This window comes from Galeopterus variegatus, unplaced genomic scaffold (genome assembly GCF_000696425.1).
Source record: "Galeopterus variegatus unplaced genomic scaffold, G_variegatus-3.0.2 Scaffold2309, whole genome shotgun sequence".
Classification (NCBI taxonomy): Eukaryota; Metazoa; Chordata; class Mammalia; order Dermoptera; family Cynocephalidae; genus Galeopterus; species Galeopterus variegatus.
This window is the reverse complement of record NW_007728420.1, coordinates 79,732-96,061: the sequence shown is the minus strand read 5'-3', so window position 1 is coordinate 96,061 and position 16,330 is coordinate 79,732. Positions and strand designations below refer to the sequence as shown.

The following is a 16,330-nucleotide window of genomic DNA, read 5'->3' as shown; positions in this document are numbered from 1 at the left end:
AAACGGAAAGGACATTCTTGGGGGGGAGGGGAGAGAGGGAGGAGGGCGGGAGGTGTCGGTGATGGGCCATAATAATCATATACATTGTATATTGACAAAATAAAAATTAAAAAAAAAAATTAAATTAAATTAAATTAAACCTCAAAAAAAAAAAAATAGCTGGAGGCATTATACTACCTGACTTCAAAATATACTACAAACCTATAGTAATCAAAATTGTAAGGTACTGGCATAAAAACAGACAAATGGAACAATGTAACAGAATAGAGAACCCAGAAATAAATCTATGAATCTATAGCCAATTGATTTTTGACAAAGGCATCAAAAACATACATTGGGGCAAGGAAAGCCTCTTAATAGTGCTGGGAAAACTGGATATACACATGTAGAAGAAAGACACTAGACCCCTCTCCCTCACCATATACAAAAATCAACTCAAAATGGATTAAAGACTTAAATGTAAGACCTGAAACTATGAAAATACTAGAAGAAAACATAGGGGAAATACTTCAAGACATGGTCAGGGCAAAATTTTTATGGGGAAGACTTCTAAAGCACAGGCAACAAAAGCAAAAATCGACAAGTAGGATTACATCAAACTAAAAAGCTTCTGCACAGCAAAGGAAACAATCAATACAGTGTAGAGGGAACAGGCAGAATGGAAAAAATAATTTGCAAACTACTCATCCTAAAAGAGATTAATATCCAGAATATATAAGGAACTCAAACAACTAACAGCAAAAAACAAGTAACCTGATTAAAAAGTGGGCAAAAGAGCTGAATATACATTTCTCAAAGGAAGATATACAAATGGCCAACAGGTACATGAAAAAATGCTCAACATCACTAAGCACCAGGGAAATGCGAATCAAAACCACACTGAGACATCATCTCACCCCAGTTAGACTGATTATTATAAAAAAGACAGAGAATAACAAATGCTGGTGAGGATATGGAGAAAGGGGAACCCTCCTGCACTGTTGGGACTGTAAATTAGTATAGCCGTCATGGAAAACAGTATGGAGATTCCTCAAAAAAACTAAAAATACAACTACCATATTTATCCAAACGAAAGAAAATTAGTATACCAAAGCAATACCTGCACCCACATGTTTATTGTTATTATCATTGGCTATTTACAATAGCCAAGATATGGAATCAACCTAGGTGTCCATTGACAGATGCATGAATAAAGAAATTGTGGTATATATATACAATGGAATACTACTCAGCCATAATAAAGAATGAACTCCTTTGGGCCGGCCCGTGGCTCACTCGGGAGAGTGCGGTGCTGATAACACCAAGGCCGCAGGTTCGGATCCCATATAGGGATGGCCGGTTCGCTCACTGGCTGAGTGTGGTGCTGACAACACCAAGTCAAGGGTTAAGATCCCCTTACCGGTCATCTTTTAAAAAAAAAAAAAGAATGAACTCCTTTCATTTACAGTAACATGAATGAACCTGGAAGACATAATGTTAAGTGAAATAAGCCAGGCACAGAAAGATAAATACTGCATGTTCTCATTCATATGCAGATGCTAAAAAAAAGAGTTGAGCTTATAGAAGTAAAGAGAAGAATTGTGGTTACTAGAGGCGGGGAAGAGGAGGGGACAGTATATAGGGAGGGGATGGTTAATGGACACAAACCACAGCTAGATAGGAAAAATAAGTTCCACTGGTCTACAGTAGTGCTAGGCATCTCTAATTAACAATAATTTATTGTATGTTCTTAATTGGCTCAAAGAAAGGAGCTCAAATGCTCTTGTCACAAAGAAATGATAAATTTTTGCGATGACTTATATACTAATTATCCTGATTTGATCATCACACATTGTATATGTGTATTGAAATATAACTCTGTACCCCATAAAGATGTAATACCTGTCAATTAAAAGTAAATAAGTTTTAAAAAAGATATAATGCAAGCGATGAGAGTGGAACAATATCTTTAAAGTACAGAGGAAAAAAATGTCAGTGTAGAATTCTATATACCTAGTATAAATTTCTTTCCAAATCCAAAGTCAAATAAAGATTTTATCAGACAAAGAAATGCTGAAAGAATTTACTACCAACAGCCCTGCACTGCAAGAAATGTTAAAGGAAATCCTTCAAGCAGAAGAAAAATGACCCTATAGAGAAATGCAGATCTATAAAGGAATGAAGTACACCAGAAGCAATAACCACATAAGTAAATATATGATTGTTTTCCTATTATTTGATACTCCGTAAAAGCTAGATGACTGTAAACAACAATAAAATAATGTACTGTGGGGTTTCTAATGTGTATAAGTAAAATACATGAAAAAAGTGCATAAAAAAGATTATTTTGGTTATTTGGTATCCCTTGCAAAACACCAACTTTCGTGAGATGAAAAGTTGGTGTCCCTTGGGATTCAATATGAATTTCAAGATGGATCTTTCTATTTCTGCAAAAAATGCCATTGCGATTTTGATAGGAATTGTCTTGAATCTATAGATCACTTTGGGTAATACTGACATCTTAACAATATTAAGTCTTCTATTCCATCAACACATGATATCTCACCATTTATTTGTGTCTAATTTCTTTTAGCAACATTTTGTAGTTTTCAGTGTACAAGTCTTCCACCTCCTTTGTTAGGATTATTCCTAAGCACTTTATTCTTTTTGGTGATATTGTGAATGGAATTGTTTTCTTAACTTCCTTTTTGGATTTTGCATAGTTATTTCACAAAAATGCAACTGAGTTTTTAAGAGTTGATTTTGTATCCTGCTACTTTGTTGAATAAGTTAATTAATTTACTAGTATTTTTTGGTGAAATCTTTTTTCTACATATGAGACCATGTCATCTGTTAACAGAGATACTTTTACTTCCTCCTTTCCAATTTGGATGCACTTTATTTCTTTTTCCTGTCCAACTGCTGTCTAGGACTTCCAGTATTATGTTGAATAGAAGTAGCAAGAGTGGGCATGTTTGTCTTGTTCCTGATCTTATAGGAAAAGCTTTCAGTCTTTCTACATTGGGTATGATGTTAGCTGTGGGCTTTTCACATACAGCCTTTATTATGTTGAAGTAGTTTCCTTCTGTTCCTAGTTCGAGTGTTTTTTATCATTTTGTTGAGGATTTCTGCATCAATGTTCATCAGGTTTGTTGGTCTGTAGTTTTCTTGTAATTTTTCTGGTGTTGGTATCAGGGTAATGTCGGCCTCAGACAAGATGGAGTGCCTTCAGGGCAGATGGCCGTGGACTAATGTCGGCCTCAGAATGAGTTAAGGCATGCTCCCTCCTCTTCAACTTTTTGGAAGAGTTTGAGGAGAATTGGTATTAATTCTTCTCTAAATGTTTGGTAAAATTCTCCAGTGAAGCCACATGGTCCTGGTCTTTTCCTTTTTGGGGGTTTTTGATAACTGATTCAATCTTCTTACCAGTTATCGGTCTGTTAAGACTTTCTGTTTTTCCATAATTCAGTCTTGGTATGTTACGTTTCTAGGAATTAATCCATTTCTTCTAAGTGTACAATTGTTTGTAGTATTCTCTTATAATTCTTTTTATTACTGTGGCATTAGTTGTAATGTTCACTCTTTCATTTCTGATTTTAGCAATTAAAGCCTTCTTTTTGGTTTTGTTTTTTTTTTTGGTGGCTGGCTGGTAAGGGAATCTGAACCCTTGACCTTGGTGTTACCAACACCATGCTCTAACCAAGTGGTTAAGCAGCCAGCCCTGTCTATTTTTCTTAAAGTAGCTATGGGTTTGCCAATTTTGTTCATCTTTTGAAAAACCCAAACTTTAGTTTTGTTCATTTTTTTGCATTATCTATTTCATTTATATCTGTTCTACTCTTTATTATTCTTTCCCCCTTCTAGCTTTGAATTCAGTTTTTTCTTTTTCTAGTACCTTGAGGCATAAAGTTAGGGTATCAGTTTGAGTTGTTTTTTTTTTAATGTAAGCATTTTTAGGTATAATTTCCCCCTTAGAATTGTTTTTGTCATACCCCATAAGTATTTGTATGTTGTGTTTTTATTTTTATTTGTCTTCAATAACACTGTCTTCAGATATTTTCTAGCTTCTCAGGTTATTTCTTCGCTGACCCATTGGTTAAAAATGGGTTGTTTGGTTTCCACATATTTGTGGATTTTCTAGTTTTCCTTTTGCTACTGAGTTCTAGTTTCATTCCACTGTGATCAGAAAAGACACTTGGAATAACATCAACTTTCTTATATTTTGAAAGTCTTGCTTTGTGGCCCAATATGACATCTATCTGGAGAAAGTCCCCTGTGCATTTGAGAAGAATTTATGTTCTGCTGTTTTGGGGTAGAATGTTCTATATATGTCTATGTCCAAGTGGCCTATAGTGTTGCTTAAGTTCTCTATATCCTCACTGATCTTCTGTCTGGTTGTTTTATCCACCATTAAAAGGGAGGTATTAAAGTTTCCTACTATTATTGTATTGCTGTGTATTTCTCTTCAATTCTGTCAATGTTTGCTTTATATATTTAGTAGTCTGATGTTTGGTGCATATCTATTTATAACTGTTAATAACTTCTTGGTGAACTGACCCTTTTATCATTATAAAATGCCCTTCCTTGTCTCTCTCTTTTTTTCTTACTTAAGGTTTTTCTGTCTGATATTAGTATAGCCACTTCTGCTCTCTTTTGGTTATCATTTGTAAGTAAGGCTGACTGGTTAGTTCAATTTGTTAGAGTGTGGTGCTGTAACTCCAAGGTCAAGAGTTTGAATCTGCATACCAGCCAGCTACCAAAAACAAAACAAAACAAAAAATACTTAGAAGTAATATCTTTTTTCCATCCTTTCACTTTCAATATATGTATTTCTTTAGATCTAAAGTGAGTCTCTTGTAGACAGCATGTAGTTGGATCCTGTTTTTTAATCCATTTAAGCAATTTATGTCTTTTGGTTAGGGACTGCCTTGGGTTGAAAGTTCCCCCCAAACTTAATCTGCAGTGTAACTGTTGAGGGTGGGAAATTCTTTTAAGGAAATTGAAAGGAGAGGCCTTGAAGAGGTGATTAACTTGATGGTTTAATGGTGGTCAGGCATGGTTCTGAGGGCTTTAAAAGGAGAGTGCATGAGGAGCTGTAGCTCTCTCTTGACTCTGCTATTTTCTGCCATGTGAAAGCCTTGCACTAATGTAAAGCCACCACCAAAGAGGGCCCTCACCAGATGTGTTTCCTGGACTTTGGACTTCCCAGCCTTTGAAACTATTAGCAATAAATTTCATTTTCTTTATGTATTTTGTTGTAAGCAACAGAAACAGACTAATACAGAGACTTTAATCTATTTACATTTAAAGTAATTACTGATAGGGAAGGACTTACTATTGCCATTTTGTTAACTGTTTTCTATGTCATGTAGCTTTTTGTCCCTCCTTTACTTTCTTACTGCCTTCTTTTGTGTTTTGTTGATTTTTTGTAGTGACATGCTGCTTTGATTCCTTTCTCATTTCCTTTTGTATCTATTTTTTTTCTTTTATTGTCAACTGGCTGGTTCGGGGATCTGAACCATTGACTGGTGTTATAACACTGTGCTCTAACCAACTGAGCTATCCAGCCAGCCCCTTGTGTATATTTTATAGATATTTTAATTGTGGTCACCACTGCAAATGCATAAAACATCTTAAAGTTATGTAGTTGAAACTGATAACAATCTAACTTCAACTTCAATTGCTTACAAAAAAAACTCTATTTCTTTACAGCTTCACCTCCCCTTGATGTTACTGATATATACCCGTATCTTATATTTTCAGTTTTTTAATGTCCTTGTCTTTTACATTCTGTACAAGAATTAAAAGTAGATTTATGCATCAAAATTACAATACAGGTTACTTTATTTGCCCATGTATTTACTGTTACCAGAGAACTTTACATTTTCATATGGCTTTGAGTTGCTATCTAATGTTTTCTTGTTTCAACTTGAAGGACTTCCTTTACCACTTTTGTGTAGGACAGATCTGATGATAATTAATCCCCTCAGCTTTTGTTTATTTGGTGAAGTCTTAATTTCTCATTTTTGAAGGACAGTTGCAGGATAAAGTATTTCTCACTGTTTTTTTCTTTCAGCACTTTGAATTTATCATCCCTATGGCCTGCAAGTTTTCTGCGGAGTATTCACTGATAATCTTATAGAAGCCCTGTTGTGTGTGATGAGTCATTTTTCTCTTGCTGCTTTTAAGGTTCTTTTGGCTTTGACATTTGATGGTTTAATTACAACATCTTGGTGTGGGTTGGTTTAGATTTATACTAGTTGGAGTTTGCTGAGCTTCTTCAATTTCTATGTGCATTTCTTTGATCAAATTTGGGAAGTTTATGGCCATTTCTTCAAATAAACTCTCTATTCCTTCTTCTTTTTCTTCTTCTGGGACTCCCAAAAAGTGTATATTGGTTCAACTGATGGTTCTCTTAGGCTCTCTTCAATTTTCTTCATTATCTTTGCTCTCCTATCTCAATGATTTCAAATGATCTTTATTGAAGTTTACTGATTTTTTTCCTGTTAGATCAAGTCTGTTATTGAACCCCTCTAGTAAATTTTCCTTTCTTTTCTTTTTTGTGGCTGGTCAGTACAGAGATCCAAACCCTTGATGTTGGCGTTATTAGCACCGCACTCTAACCTAGTGGGTAACTGGCCAGCCCTAGTGAAATTTTCAATTCACATATTTTTTCAGCCCCAGAATTTGTTTGGACTTTTTTTATAGTTTTTACTTAATATTCTCATTTTGCTCACGCTTCATTTTCATGATTCCATTTTAGTTGTCTGTGTTCTCCTTTAGTTCCTCGAACATCTTTAAGACAGTTATTTTAAACTCTTTGTCAGAAATTCTGAGATCTGCAAGATTTCTCTTAGGTTTTGTTTTTACAGCTTTATTTGTTTTCGTTTCTCTTTTTCTTTCTTTTGGGTTAGTTTCTGAAGCTTTCTTTCTTTGTTTGGGCCATGTTTTCCTGGTTTTTTTTTTTTTTTTGGTATGCCTTGTGATCTTTTGTTGAGATTTAGGCATTTGAAAAAATAACCATTTTTACAAGTCCTTATGGACTGGGTTCATGCAGGGGAAGACCTTTACAAATCAGCTTGGCTAGGGGTTCTGAACCTCTAGACATTTTCTGGTGATGTGTTTGCTTTGGGCTTATGCATGTACTTTTAACTGTCTTAATTTCCCAAATGGCTTGTCCTGTTTCTTTTCAGGAGGCCACAACCTGTTGCTCCCTCTGGTGTCTGCTGGTGAAACTGCAAACTGTCTGCAGTTCTAACATGCTGCAGTGCTCACCTGTTTTCAGTAGCCTCCAAACTATGCCACTGTTCCTGTCAGTGTTCCAAGTCTGTCAAGACAGAAACCAATTCCTTGGGATCCAATCAAGATGGTGGAATAGATGGTCCGCAGAGTCACTCTCTCCCACAAATAAACCAAATTTACAACTATAAAAATGAAACATCAGTCAAGCCAGGGCCACTGGAGCTCAGGGGAAGAGGAGGAGAGACCTACAGAGTTCATGAAGGCGGGAGCAACTACCATGAGAGAAAGAAAAAGCTGCTCTGTGCATTTCAGGCCGTGGCTGCTTTAAGGCTCGAGCTGATAAGTGCATGGAGCAGGAGCTGGCAGAAACTTCAGCTGTGCCCTTCAGATGTAGTTACTTGGACGCAGCAAGAGAGAAGAGGGCCTTGGCGGCCCCCAGGACAACAGGACCGCTAATAGGGTTCACGTGGACCCACGCAGGAGTGAGGAGCCAGAACAACTGAAAAAAGGGAGCCATTCAGAGGCTGGCGAGTCATCGCAAGGGACTGGCGCAGGGCCCGTCCCATGGCAAGTGTTTGCAGCACAGGCGGTGGGGGAGACGTGCCCACCAGGGGAACACTGGGACACAGCAAGGACAGCTGATCTGCCCCCCAATCAGCACAGCACCACTCAGAGGAGACTGGTCAAGTATGCAAAATTGCATGGGGTGAAGTTTGATGAAAAAACTCAGGCCCAGATCAGGGACTCTACAGAACACAGATCCACTGGGTCTCTGGAGAGCCGGAAGTACCTATAAGGTCAACTGTTAAATGCTGAGCTGCACAAAAAGCCTTCCCTAGGGAAACAGCAGCAAAGTAGCAATTTAAACAACCACACAGCTCAAGTACTGGTTCCTGCAGAAAGTTCCCCGGTGTTAGAAGCAAAGGACAAAAAATTAGTTCAGGCCCAGGCACACCACCAGCACCTTGGGGCCTGCCTGGGAACTGGAGGCTTGGATCTGGGGAGTGGACCCCACTCCCACTTCCAGGCAAACTGCATGAGTGCCTCAGGGTTAGCCTGGGGACCTGAAGCATGGAGAAGGGACTGGACTCCCCTCCCACAACCAGGCACACCACGCCAGCACCTTGGAGCCTGCCCGGGGATCCGAGGCAAGGAAAAGGGAACCAGACCTCTCTCCCGCAACCAGGCACACTGAGCCAGTGCCTTGTGTCCCACCCATGGACCCAGGGTATGGAGTCAGGGACGGGACCACACTCCCACAACCAGGCACAACATGCCAGCACCTCGGAGCCCACCCAGGGACTCGGGGCATGGAGAAGGGAACTGGACCTCTTTCCCACAACCAGGCACACCAAGCCAGCACCTCAGAGCCCACCCAGTGACCCAGGGCATGGAGAAGGGGACTGGACCTCTCTCCCACAACCAGGGACACCATGCCAGCACCTCGGGGCCTGCCTGGCCCAGAGGCGTGCAGAAGGGGACTGGACTCTCCTCCCACACCAAGCACAAAATGCCAGCACCTTGGGGCGCACCTGGGTACCTGAGGCATGGAGAAGGGTACCGGACCTCCTCCTACAACCAGGCACATGGAGCCAGCACCTTGGGGCCTGCCCAGGGACCAGAGGCATGGAGAAGGAGACTAAACACACCTCACAACCAGGCATACTGCCAGTGCCAAGGAGCATGCCCAAAACAGCATCTCCACGTGGGTGGCCCACCACAGCCACTACAATAACCATGGCTGCTGCAAAAGTGGCTAGATGCCACAACCACCACACAGATGGTCCACCAACCACTGGAGTGCATTCACACAAGAAGAGTCACCAGCAGAGACAAAGATAAGAAGAGGATGTCTCTTTCCACAAAACCCATTTCAGAGTGACAGAAGAAGCATCTGCTCTATGATAATATTGGGGGACCTGATCACATCTCTCAACATTAGACAGATCATCTAGGCAACAGGTTAACAGAGTAACCATTATTCTTTCAGGAGAGAAGAAATCTAGGGCAATTAGACGGGAAAGGGGGAGGGAATGGGGGAAGGGGAGAGGTTGGACAAGGGGCATAAAAAATAATTATGATTTAGGCCGGCCCGGTGGCACGCTGCTACAGTGCGCCGCTTGTGAGTGCAACGGTGCTCCCGCCAAGGGTTCGGATCCCACATACAGACCGGTTCCCGCTCACTGGCTGAGCGAGGGGCGGGCGCAGCACCGAGGGTTGCGATCCTGTTGCCGGTCCCGGTCCGGTACGGGCGCGACACTGAGGGTTGCGGTCCGTTGCCGGACGGGAAAAAAGACAAAAAGGAAAAAATAATAATAATAATAATTATGATTTATAACAAAATATATGCTAGTAATATTGATTTAATCAACATATCTAAATGTTCAACCCCAAAAATATGTATAATCAATTTTGCTTCAATAAATAAAATAAATTTAAGAAAAAAAAAAGAAACCAATTCCTTGGGCAGTCCCCTAGCCAGCATAATGGATGCATGGTCCACTCTTTTGTTTCTGTCCCAAGGGAGGAGCCACGGTATGGGAGGTTTCCTCTTGGTTTTGTCATGTTATGCCAGGTAGGGGGAGGGGCATGGGCATGTAAGACACCACAAACTTTCCTACCTCTTTCAATGGAGTACTTTCTTGGTTATGCATCGGCCTGAGCACTGCAGCTTCTCAACTGGTCTCTAGAGTTCACACAAAGTTATTCTGGTCCATATATCATTGGTAACTCAGTGTCTCCATGGAGGAATAAGGGTCAGGAACTTCCTAGTCTGCCATCTTGCTAATGTCTCACAGATCATTCTTACTTAAAGCACTCTGTTATTTTACCCCAAACTAGACTGAGTGATCCTTTAGTCCAATATTTATTGTTAATCTTGGAACCTCAATACTCTCCTGGATTAGATTTAGTGTTCCCTGGATCCCATGACTCCCTTTCTTTTTTTTTTTTTTTTTCCCCTTTTTGTCTTTTTTACTGACCAGTAACGGGATCGCAACCCTCAGTGTTGCGCCTGTACCGGGGACCGGCAACGGGATTGCAACCCTTGGTGTTGCGCCCGCACCGCGCTCAGCCAGTGAGCAGGAACCGGTCTCCACATGGGATCTGAACCCTCGGCGGGAGCGCCGCTGCGCTCCCAAGCGGCGCACTCTCCAGTGCGCCACCGGGCCGGCCCATGACTCCCTTTTTTGATTATTCCCTCATTCCTTTGCTGCATACCTTCAGGTAGCTTCCTAACAAATAGAGCGTGGAGATATATTTTAAATTTCCTACATATCCAGAATTGTCCTTATTCAGCCCTCACACTTAACTAATAGTTTGGTTGAAGATAGAATTCTAAGTTAAAAATATTGGTTTCATCCAATTGTGTTAGGGTGAGCAGACAGGCTGGCAATTAAGCGTAGGGATTCCTAAAGATCAGAATGTGGAAGAGTTTTTCCCCAGAGTATTAACTCTTACACTAGCTGTCTTTGTTTTCTATAGATGGTTCATTCAATTTCCTTAGACAATGAATCATTTGGCTTTTTGCCTTAAGTGTAGGTACCCTGGCTACTGAATTTTCATTGCTCCAGAACAGAGGTTGACTGTTCCATCTACAGACTTTCAACAAATATTCATTTACAGCTCATATCTGACTCCCACCCTTTACTATATATTGTGTTTCTGAGTCCAAAGCTTCTCTGGTGCTCTGAGGGGAAGATCTCCTCTCTCCTTGGCCACAGCTTCTTCCACATGTATTCGAGCCTGTGGCATTCTCTGCCCAGCTTCATCAGTCATCATTCTTACATTTTATTTAGGTCTTCCAAATCTTCATTAAAATCTATTGTTCTTCCTATTGTTTTCATTAGCAACGGATTTATAACTTTCTCTATTCATTTATTGTTATTTAAATGGAATTTCAAGAAGGACAGTGATAATGAACATATTCAAACTTGAATTGGAAGATAGCATTTACTATTTCTTTTTTTCCCTCTGCTCTACAGTAGTAGTTGCAAAAGCACATACCATTTCAATAGAAATTTTTTGGCAGGAGTGGGAATATCAGGAGGGAATAATGATGTAGACTTTACTACCAGATTTGCTGTTATTTTTCTTTAAAGTTAAAACTTCCTCTGCAGGGCTGGCCCATTGCTCACTTGGGAGAGTGTGGTGCTGATAACACCAAGGCCACGGGTTCGGATCCCTATATAGGGATGGCTGGTTAGCTCACTTGGGAGAGCGTGGTGCTGACAACACCAAGTCAAGTGTTAAGATCCCCTTACCGGTCATCTTTTAAAAACAAACAAACAACAACAACAACAAAAAACCAACTTCCTCTGCAAAAGATACACCCTCATAACTCTTATGTTACCTCTTCCTCCATGACATAGGTGAGCAGTTTCCAGTCCCACTCCACTGTCTTGGCATTGGCTGGATGTAGCCTGAAAGTCAAGTGACATCAATTAGAAATCGAGAGAAGTTAGTGGAAGAATAGATGAGATCTGGAAGATGATAGAAGAAAGAAGTCTCCCCTTTTTCTCAGTGCTCTTGTCTGGTACCATACCACGTCAGTCTGAGCATAGTGGAACTTCACTGTTTTATGCTACCTAGTATCTGCTCCCCTTTTGGCAAGCATCACTACTCTAATTTTGTCTTGAAGAAACCAACTTTTTACTACTCTTGGTCAACTGGCTTTATCTACCAGGACTTCATGATGACGCATGTGACTCGTCAAGCAATCATGATATCCTACCCCTCAATTCACAATAATTGGCTCAAAAAGAGGCTTGTGTCTCATATTAGGCCAATTAAATCCTACAAGACTCAGTTTCAGAACTCTTGTGTGACAAGATAATTTTATAACACCAGGAGTGTCATAAAAGCCAGAGGCTGAGATGGCTACCATGTGGAGCCCAAAAACAGAACCAAAGCAGAGCTGAAAAATGCATCCTGGTAAATATTTTTGAACACTAAAGCAAGTTATTAAACAAGAGTTATTTTATATGAGTCATTAAATTCTGTTTTACCAGCTGTTAAAGCCAGTTTGTACTGGGTTTCCTGTCACTTGCAATCCAAATAACACTAATATACTGTCACCCTCCCTAAAGCTTAGGCGAGAGAAAGCTGTGCCCTGAGTCCAGGTTCCCTAGAAGATTTGTCAACAGCTAACTGTTACGGTTCATACTGTTGAATTTTCATGAGAAGCATGTAGGCCTCTTTTAGGACATCCACAGTCTCAGTGCCACTGAGCAGAATTTTCTGGATGATATGAGCCACAATTTCTCTGGGTGGATAATGCTGGGGTGACACAAAGTCCATCAAAAACTGCACAGTCCCCAGGGGAAAATTTTCTTCAATAGTGTTCGTCACCATTCTCAGTCTTCGATGAGGAATGGGTTCTAATTTTTGACCCTTGTTCTGTAGGGATAAAAAGAAAGAAATTAGGATGGCTCTCTACAGTACATAAAAATCAGAGGTTCTAGAAGAGTTTGAAGACAGCAAAATTTTACACATGTTTGAAATAGTCCATAATTTGAAAACAGAGAGACAGGAAATCCTTATCTAACAATCTTTCAATGACATAGGAAAAAGCTTAAAGGGTAAAAAATAAGAATACACCAAATTATTCACAATAATAAATACTGTCTGTTAGCACCATAGGTGACTTTCCAATATTTAAAAATATTTTATAATAAGCATTATTTTCAAAAGCAGAAAATAAATATTAATTTCAAAACAATTAACCAAAGATCTGACAGCATACGTTAATAGAGTAAAACCGTGATAGCTGAAATTGCCATTCCAGAAAATCTTCTGGAGGAGAGAAGACCATAGAAGAACATTCTGCAGGTTTACCCTAAGCTCGCTGATGAGAGACCATAACTATATACGGCATATAATAAGAATTAAAATGGAGAGAAGACAAAAGAACAAAAATCTTGCTTTGATGACTGGTTTTACATGTGATGCACTTTAGAATCTTCAGCCTGTATTATTAATTTTTTGCTTACAAACAGAGACATCAGCAAACAGAGAAACATTTATAAATTGTTTTGATGCCCATATCCTTAAAGGAACAAATGTTTATAGTATACTACTATAGGCCCCAAAAGGTAGCTATGCACTTTGTGTTTATCTTTGAGTCAACAACTCTGATATAGGCATTATGACTCTTATTTTTAAATTTTTATTTAAAGAATTTTTTAACTGATACATAATAATTGTACATATTTATGGGGTACAGAGTGATGTTTCAATACATGTATAGAATGTATAATGATCAAATCAGGGTAATTTAGCATAGCCATCACGTCAAACATTTATCATTTGTGCTGGGAACATTCGAAATCCTCTCTTCTAGCTATTTGAAAATATACAATAACTTATTATTAATCGTAGTATGACTCCTACTTTATTTTATTACTTTTTTTGCAGCTGGCCAGTACAAGGATCAGAACCAATGCTTGGTGTTACAAGGCTGCACTCTAACCAAACTAAGTTAACTGGCCAGTCTGACTCTTATTTTAGAGCTAAAAAAGACAGACTCAGAGGAGTTAAGGCCAATGACTGGTAAGTGACAGCAGTGGGGACTAGCTGAAGTAGTTCTGGGAGGAAAATGACCTGGTGGAGAAGTTTATATTAAAAGCCCAAAATAAATCATAGGAGAGACAGAAAAGATTACAGATATATTCTAGATGTCTGATGTTCTTTAAAAAAAAAGGTAAGAAATAAAGATGAAGAAGAAAAATCCACTTTGTCTAGGCTAATTGACAACTCATAATCCGAGCTATGTGAACCCCAAAGGGGGACAGCTTCTCTATCATTGTAGCACCTGCAAAGCACCACAGCTTTGACTATGGAAACTGAGAAACTCTTGGGAGTCCCCCAAGAGTGCTCTTGATAATGGACAGATGCATCACTAACCTGAGGCAAACCCACATGGAAAAAGAGAATGAGCTAGTGGTCAGGTGGAGTCATTCAGAAGGAGAAGACATGAAACATATTGGAAGACAACATTAATTAAAACAAGAGGGAAAAAAATCACTCTCCAAGGCCAAATCAGTGTGAATGCCTGGCACCTGCTAAGCTGGATCACTGATTGCTCCAACATGGGGAGGATGTGGAGACAGGGGAACTCTCCTACACTGTTAGTGGGACTGTAAATTAGTACAGCAACTATGGAAAACAGTATGGTGGTTTCTCAAACAGAGTACTTTAAGCCAGTCTTCTTAATGTTGAGGATGGGGCTGTGTATAACAAAAAAATAGCTTCAGACTGTGGGACTGTAGTGAATTGAATTATGTCCCCCCACCCCAACTCATTGAAGCTTGAATTGGGTTCCCTAAGTTTTATGTATTAGAAACTTGGTCCCTATTGTGACTGTTAAGAGGGTGGGAAATCCTACTATGGTAATTGAAAGGTGGAGCCTTGAGGAGGTGATTGGATCGTAGGACCTTGCCATAGTGAATGGATTAATAATGGAGGTCAGGGGTGTGATTCTGAGGGCTTTAAAAGAAGAGGAGAGTCTGTCTCTCTTGCTTAGCTCTGCTCTCTCTGCTTCCACCATCCTGCAATATGAGACTCCTGGGTCACTTTCTCCACCACCAGAAGGACATTGGACTTCCCAGCCTCAGAAATTGTAAGCAATAAATTTCTTTTTCTTTATAAATCACCCAGTTCCAGGTATTTTGTTATAAGCAACAGAAATGGACTAATACAGGGACTTAGCCACAATTTTTTTTTTCCTTTCCACATCTAGCTTAGTTCTCATAGATCAGTTAAGACTAATGGGAAGTAACATTCCCACTACAGTCTTAAAGTGGAATTTCTTCTCCTAAAGTCAAAGAGTAATACTTTTTGAGGCACTGAAATGACAAAAATATTATCATCTCTGTGATATAGGAGGTATAATAGGGCGTCAGAAAGGAAAGGCATAGGATTTGAAGACAAGAATTTGATGAAAGCCTATGATGAGCCAGACACTCTAACAGGCACTTTACATGTATTACCTCAATGAATGATCCTGTGAGGTACGTTTTTATCTACATTTTACAGATAAGAAAGCTAAGGCTCAAAAAGAATGAAAATAACAAATGCTGGCGAGGATGTGGAGACAGGGGAATGCTCCTACACTGTTGGTGGGACTGTAAATTAGTATAGCTACTATGGAAAACAGTATGGTGGTTTCTCAAACAACTCCAGATAGATCTTCCATATGATCCAGCAAGCCCACTTCTGGGTATATACCCAAAGAAATGGAAATAATCATGTTGAAGGGATACATGCACTCCCATATTCATCGCAGCTCTATTTACAATAGCCAAGGTATGGAACCAACCTAAATGTCCATCAATGGACTCCTGGATAAGGAAAATGTGGTATATATACAATATGGAATACTACTCAGCCATAAAAAAGAATGAAATTCTGCCATTCGTAGGAACATGGGGTGAGCTTAGAAGAAATTATGTTTAGTGAAATAAGCCAGGCATAGAGGGAAAAATACCACATGTCCTCACTCATTAAGTGGCAGCAAAGAGAGAAAGAAGGAAGGAAGGAAAGACCACAGTGATGCTTTGGACTTGCAGATGAAGAGAACATACCTAGGGTTGCTGGGGCTGGAGGGAGGGTGGAGGAGGGAGATAAGGTACAGGTTGAGTGGAGATACGGAATAATTGCAATTTGTGGGCATGCTGATAGCATTGATATGATCATCACATCTTGGTCACAGGTGGTGACGGTCAGCTTTGTACCCCATGAATATGCACAATCAATAAAAATAAAAATGTGAATGCTAAAATAAATAAATAAATAAAATAAGGAATAGCATCCACCCAGGAATAAGTTTTAAAGTCACAAAAAAAATTTATTTTTTAGCAAATCAAAAGTAGTCTCTCCTCAGTTTGTATGCTAATAACCTTGTGGCAGTTATATACTGTTACTTGCTATCACTCAACCAAAAAATGAAAATCTATAAGTTGTCATGAACTTTCTATCTAAATTGAGCTTAGTGGAAGAAGTACATAGGTTTCACTGTGTCTTAATTTGTGATACCCTTTCAGCTATCTGTATATTTCAACTTTTATGAACTACATCAAAGTTATTGACATATTGTGTTAACACAGAAATT

At 39.5% G+C, this 16,330-nt stretch overlaps 1 protein-coding gene across 1 annotated transcript in view; it reads right to left on the bottom strand.

Annotated features, from left to right (window-relative positions):
* The window catches only part of SIMC1 (SUMO-interacting motifs containing 1), a 98,958-nt gene that overhangs the window by 46,450 nt on the left and 36,178 nt on the right, over nucleotides 1-16,330 (bottom strand). Inside the window, exons 3-4 of the mRNA XM_008581260.1 lie at nucleotides 12,386-12,618; nucleotides 11,573-11,642 (exon numbers count right to left, since the gene is read on the bottom strand). Coding sequence (XP_008579482.1) covers nucleotides 11,573-11,642; nucleotides 12,386-12,618 — 303 coding nt within the window. The remainder of the gene's footprint in view (nucleotides 1-11,572; nucleotides 11,643-12,385; nucleotides 12,619-16,330) is intronic.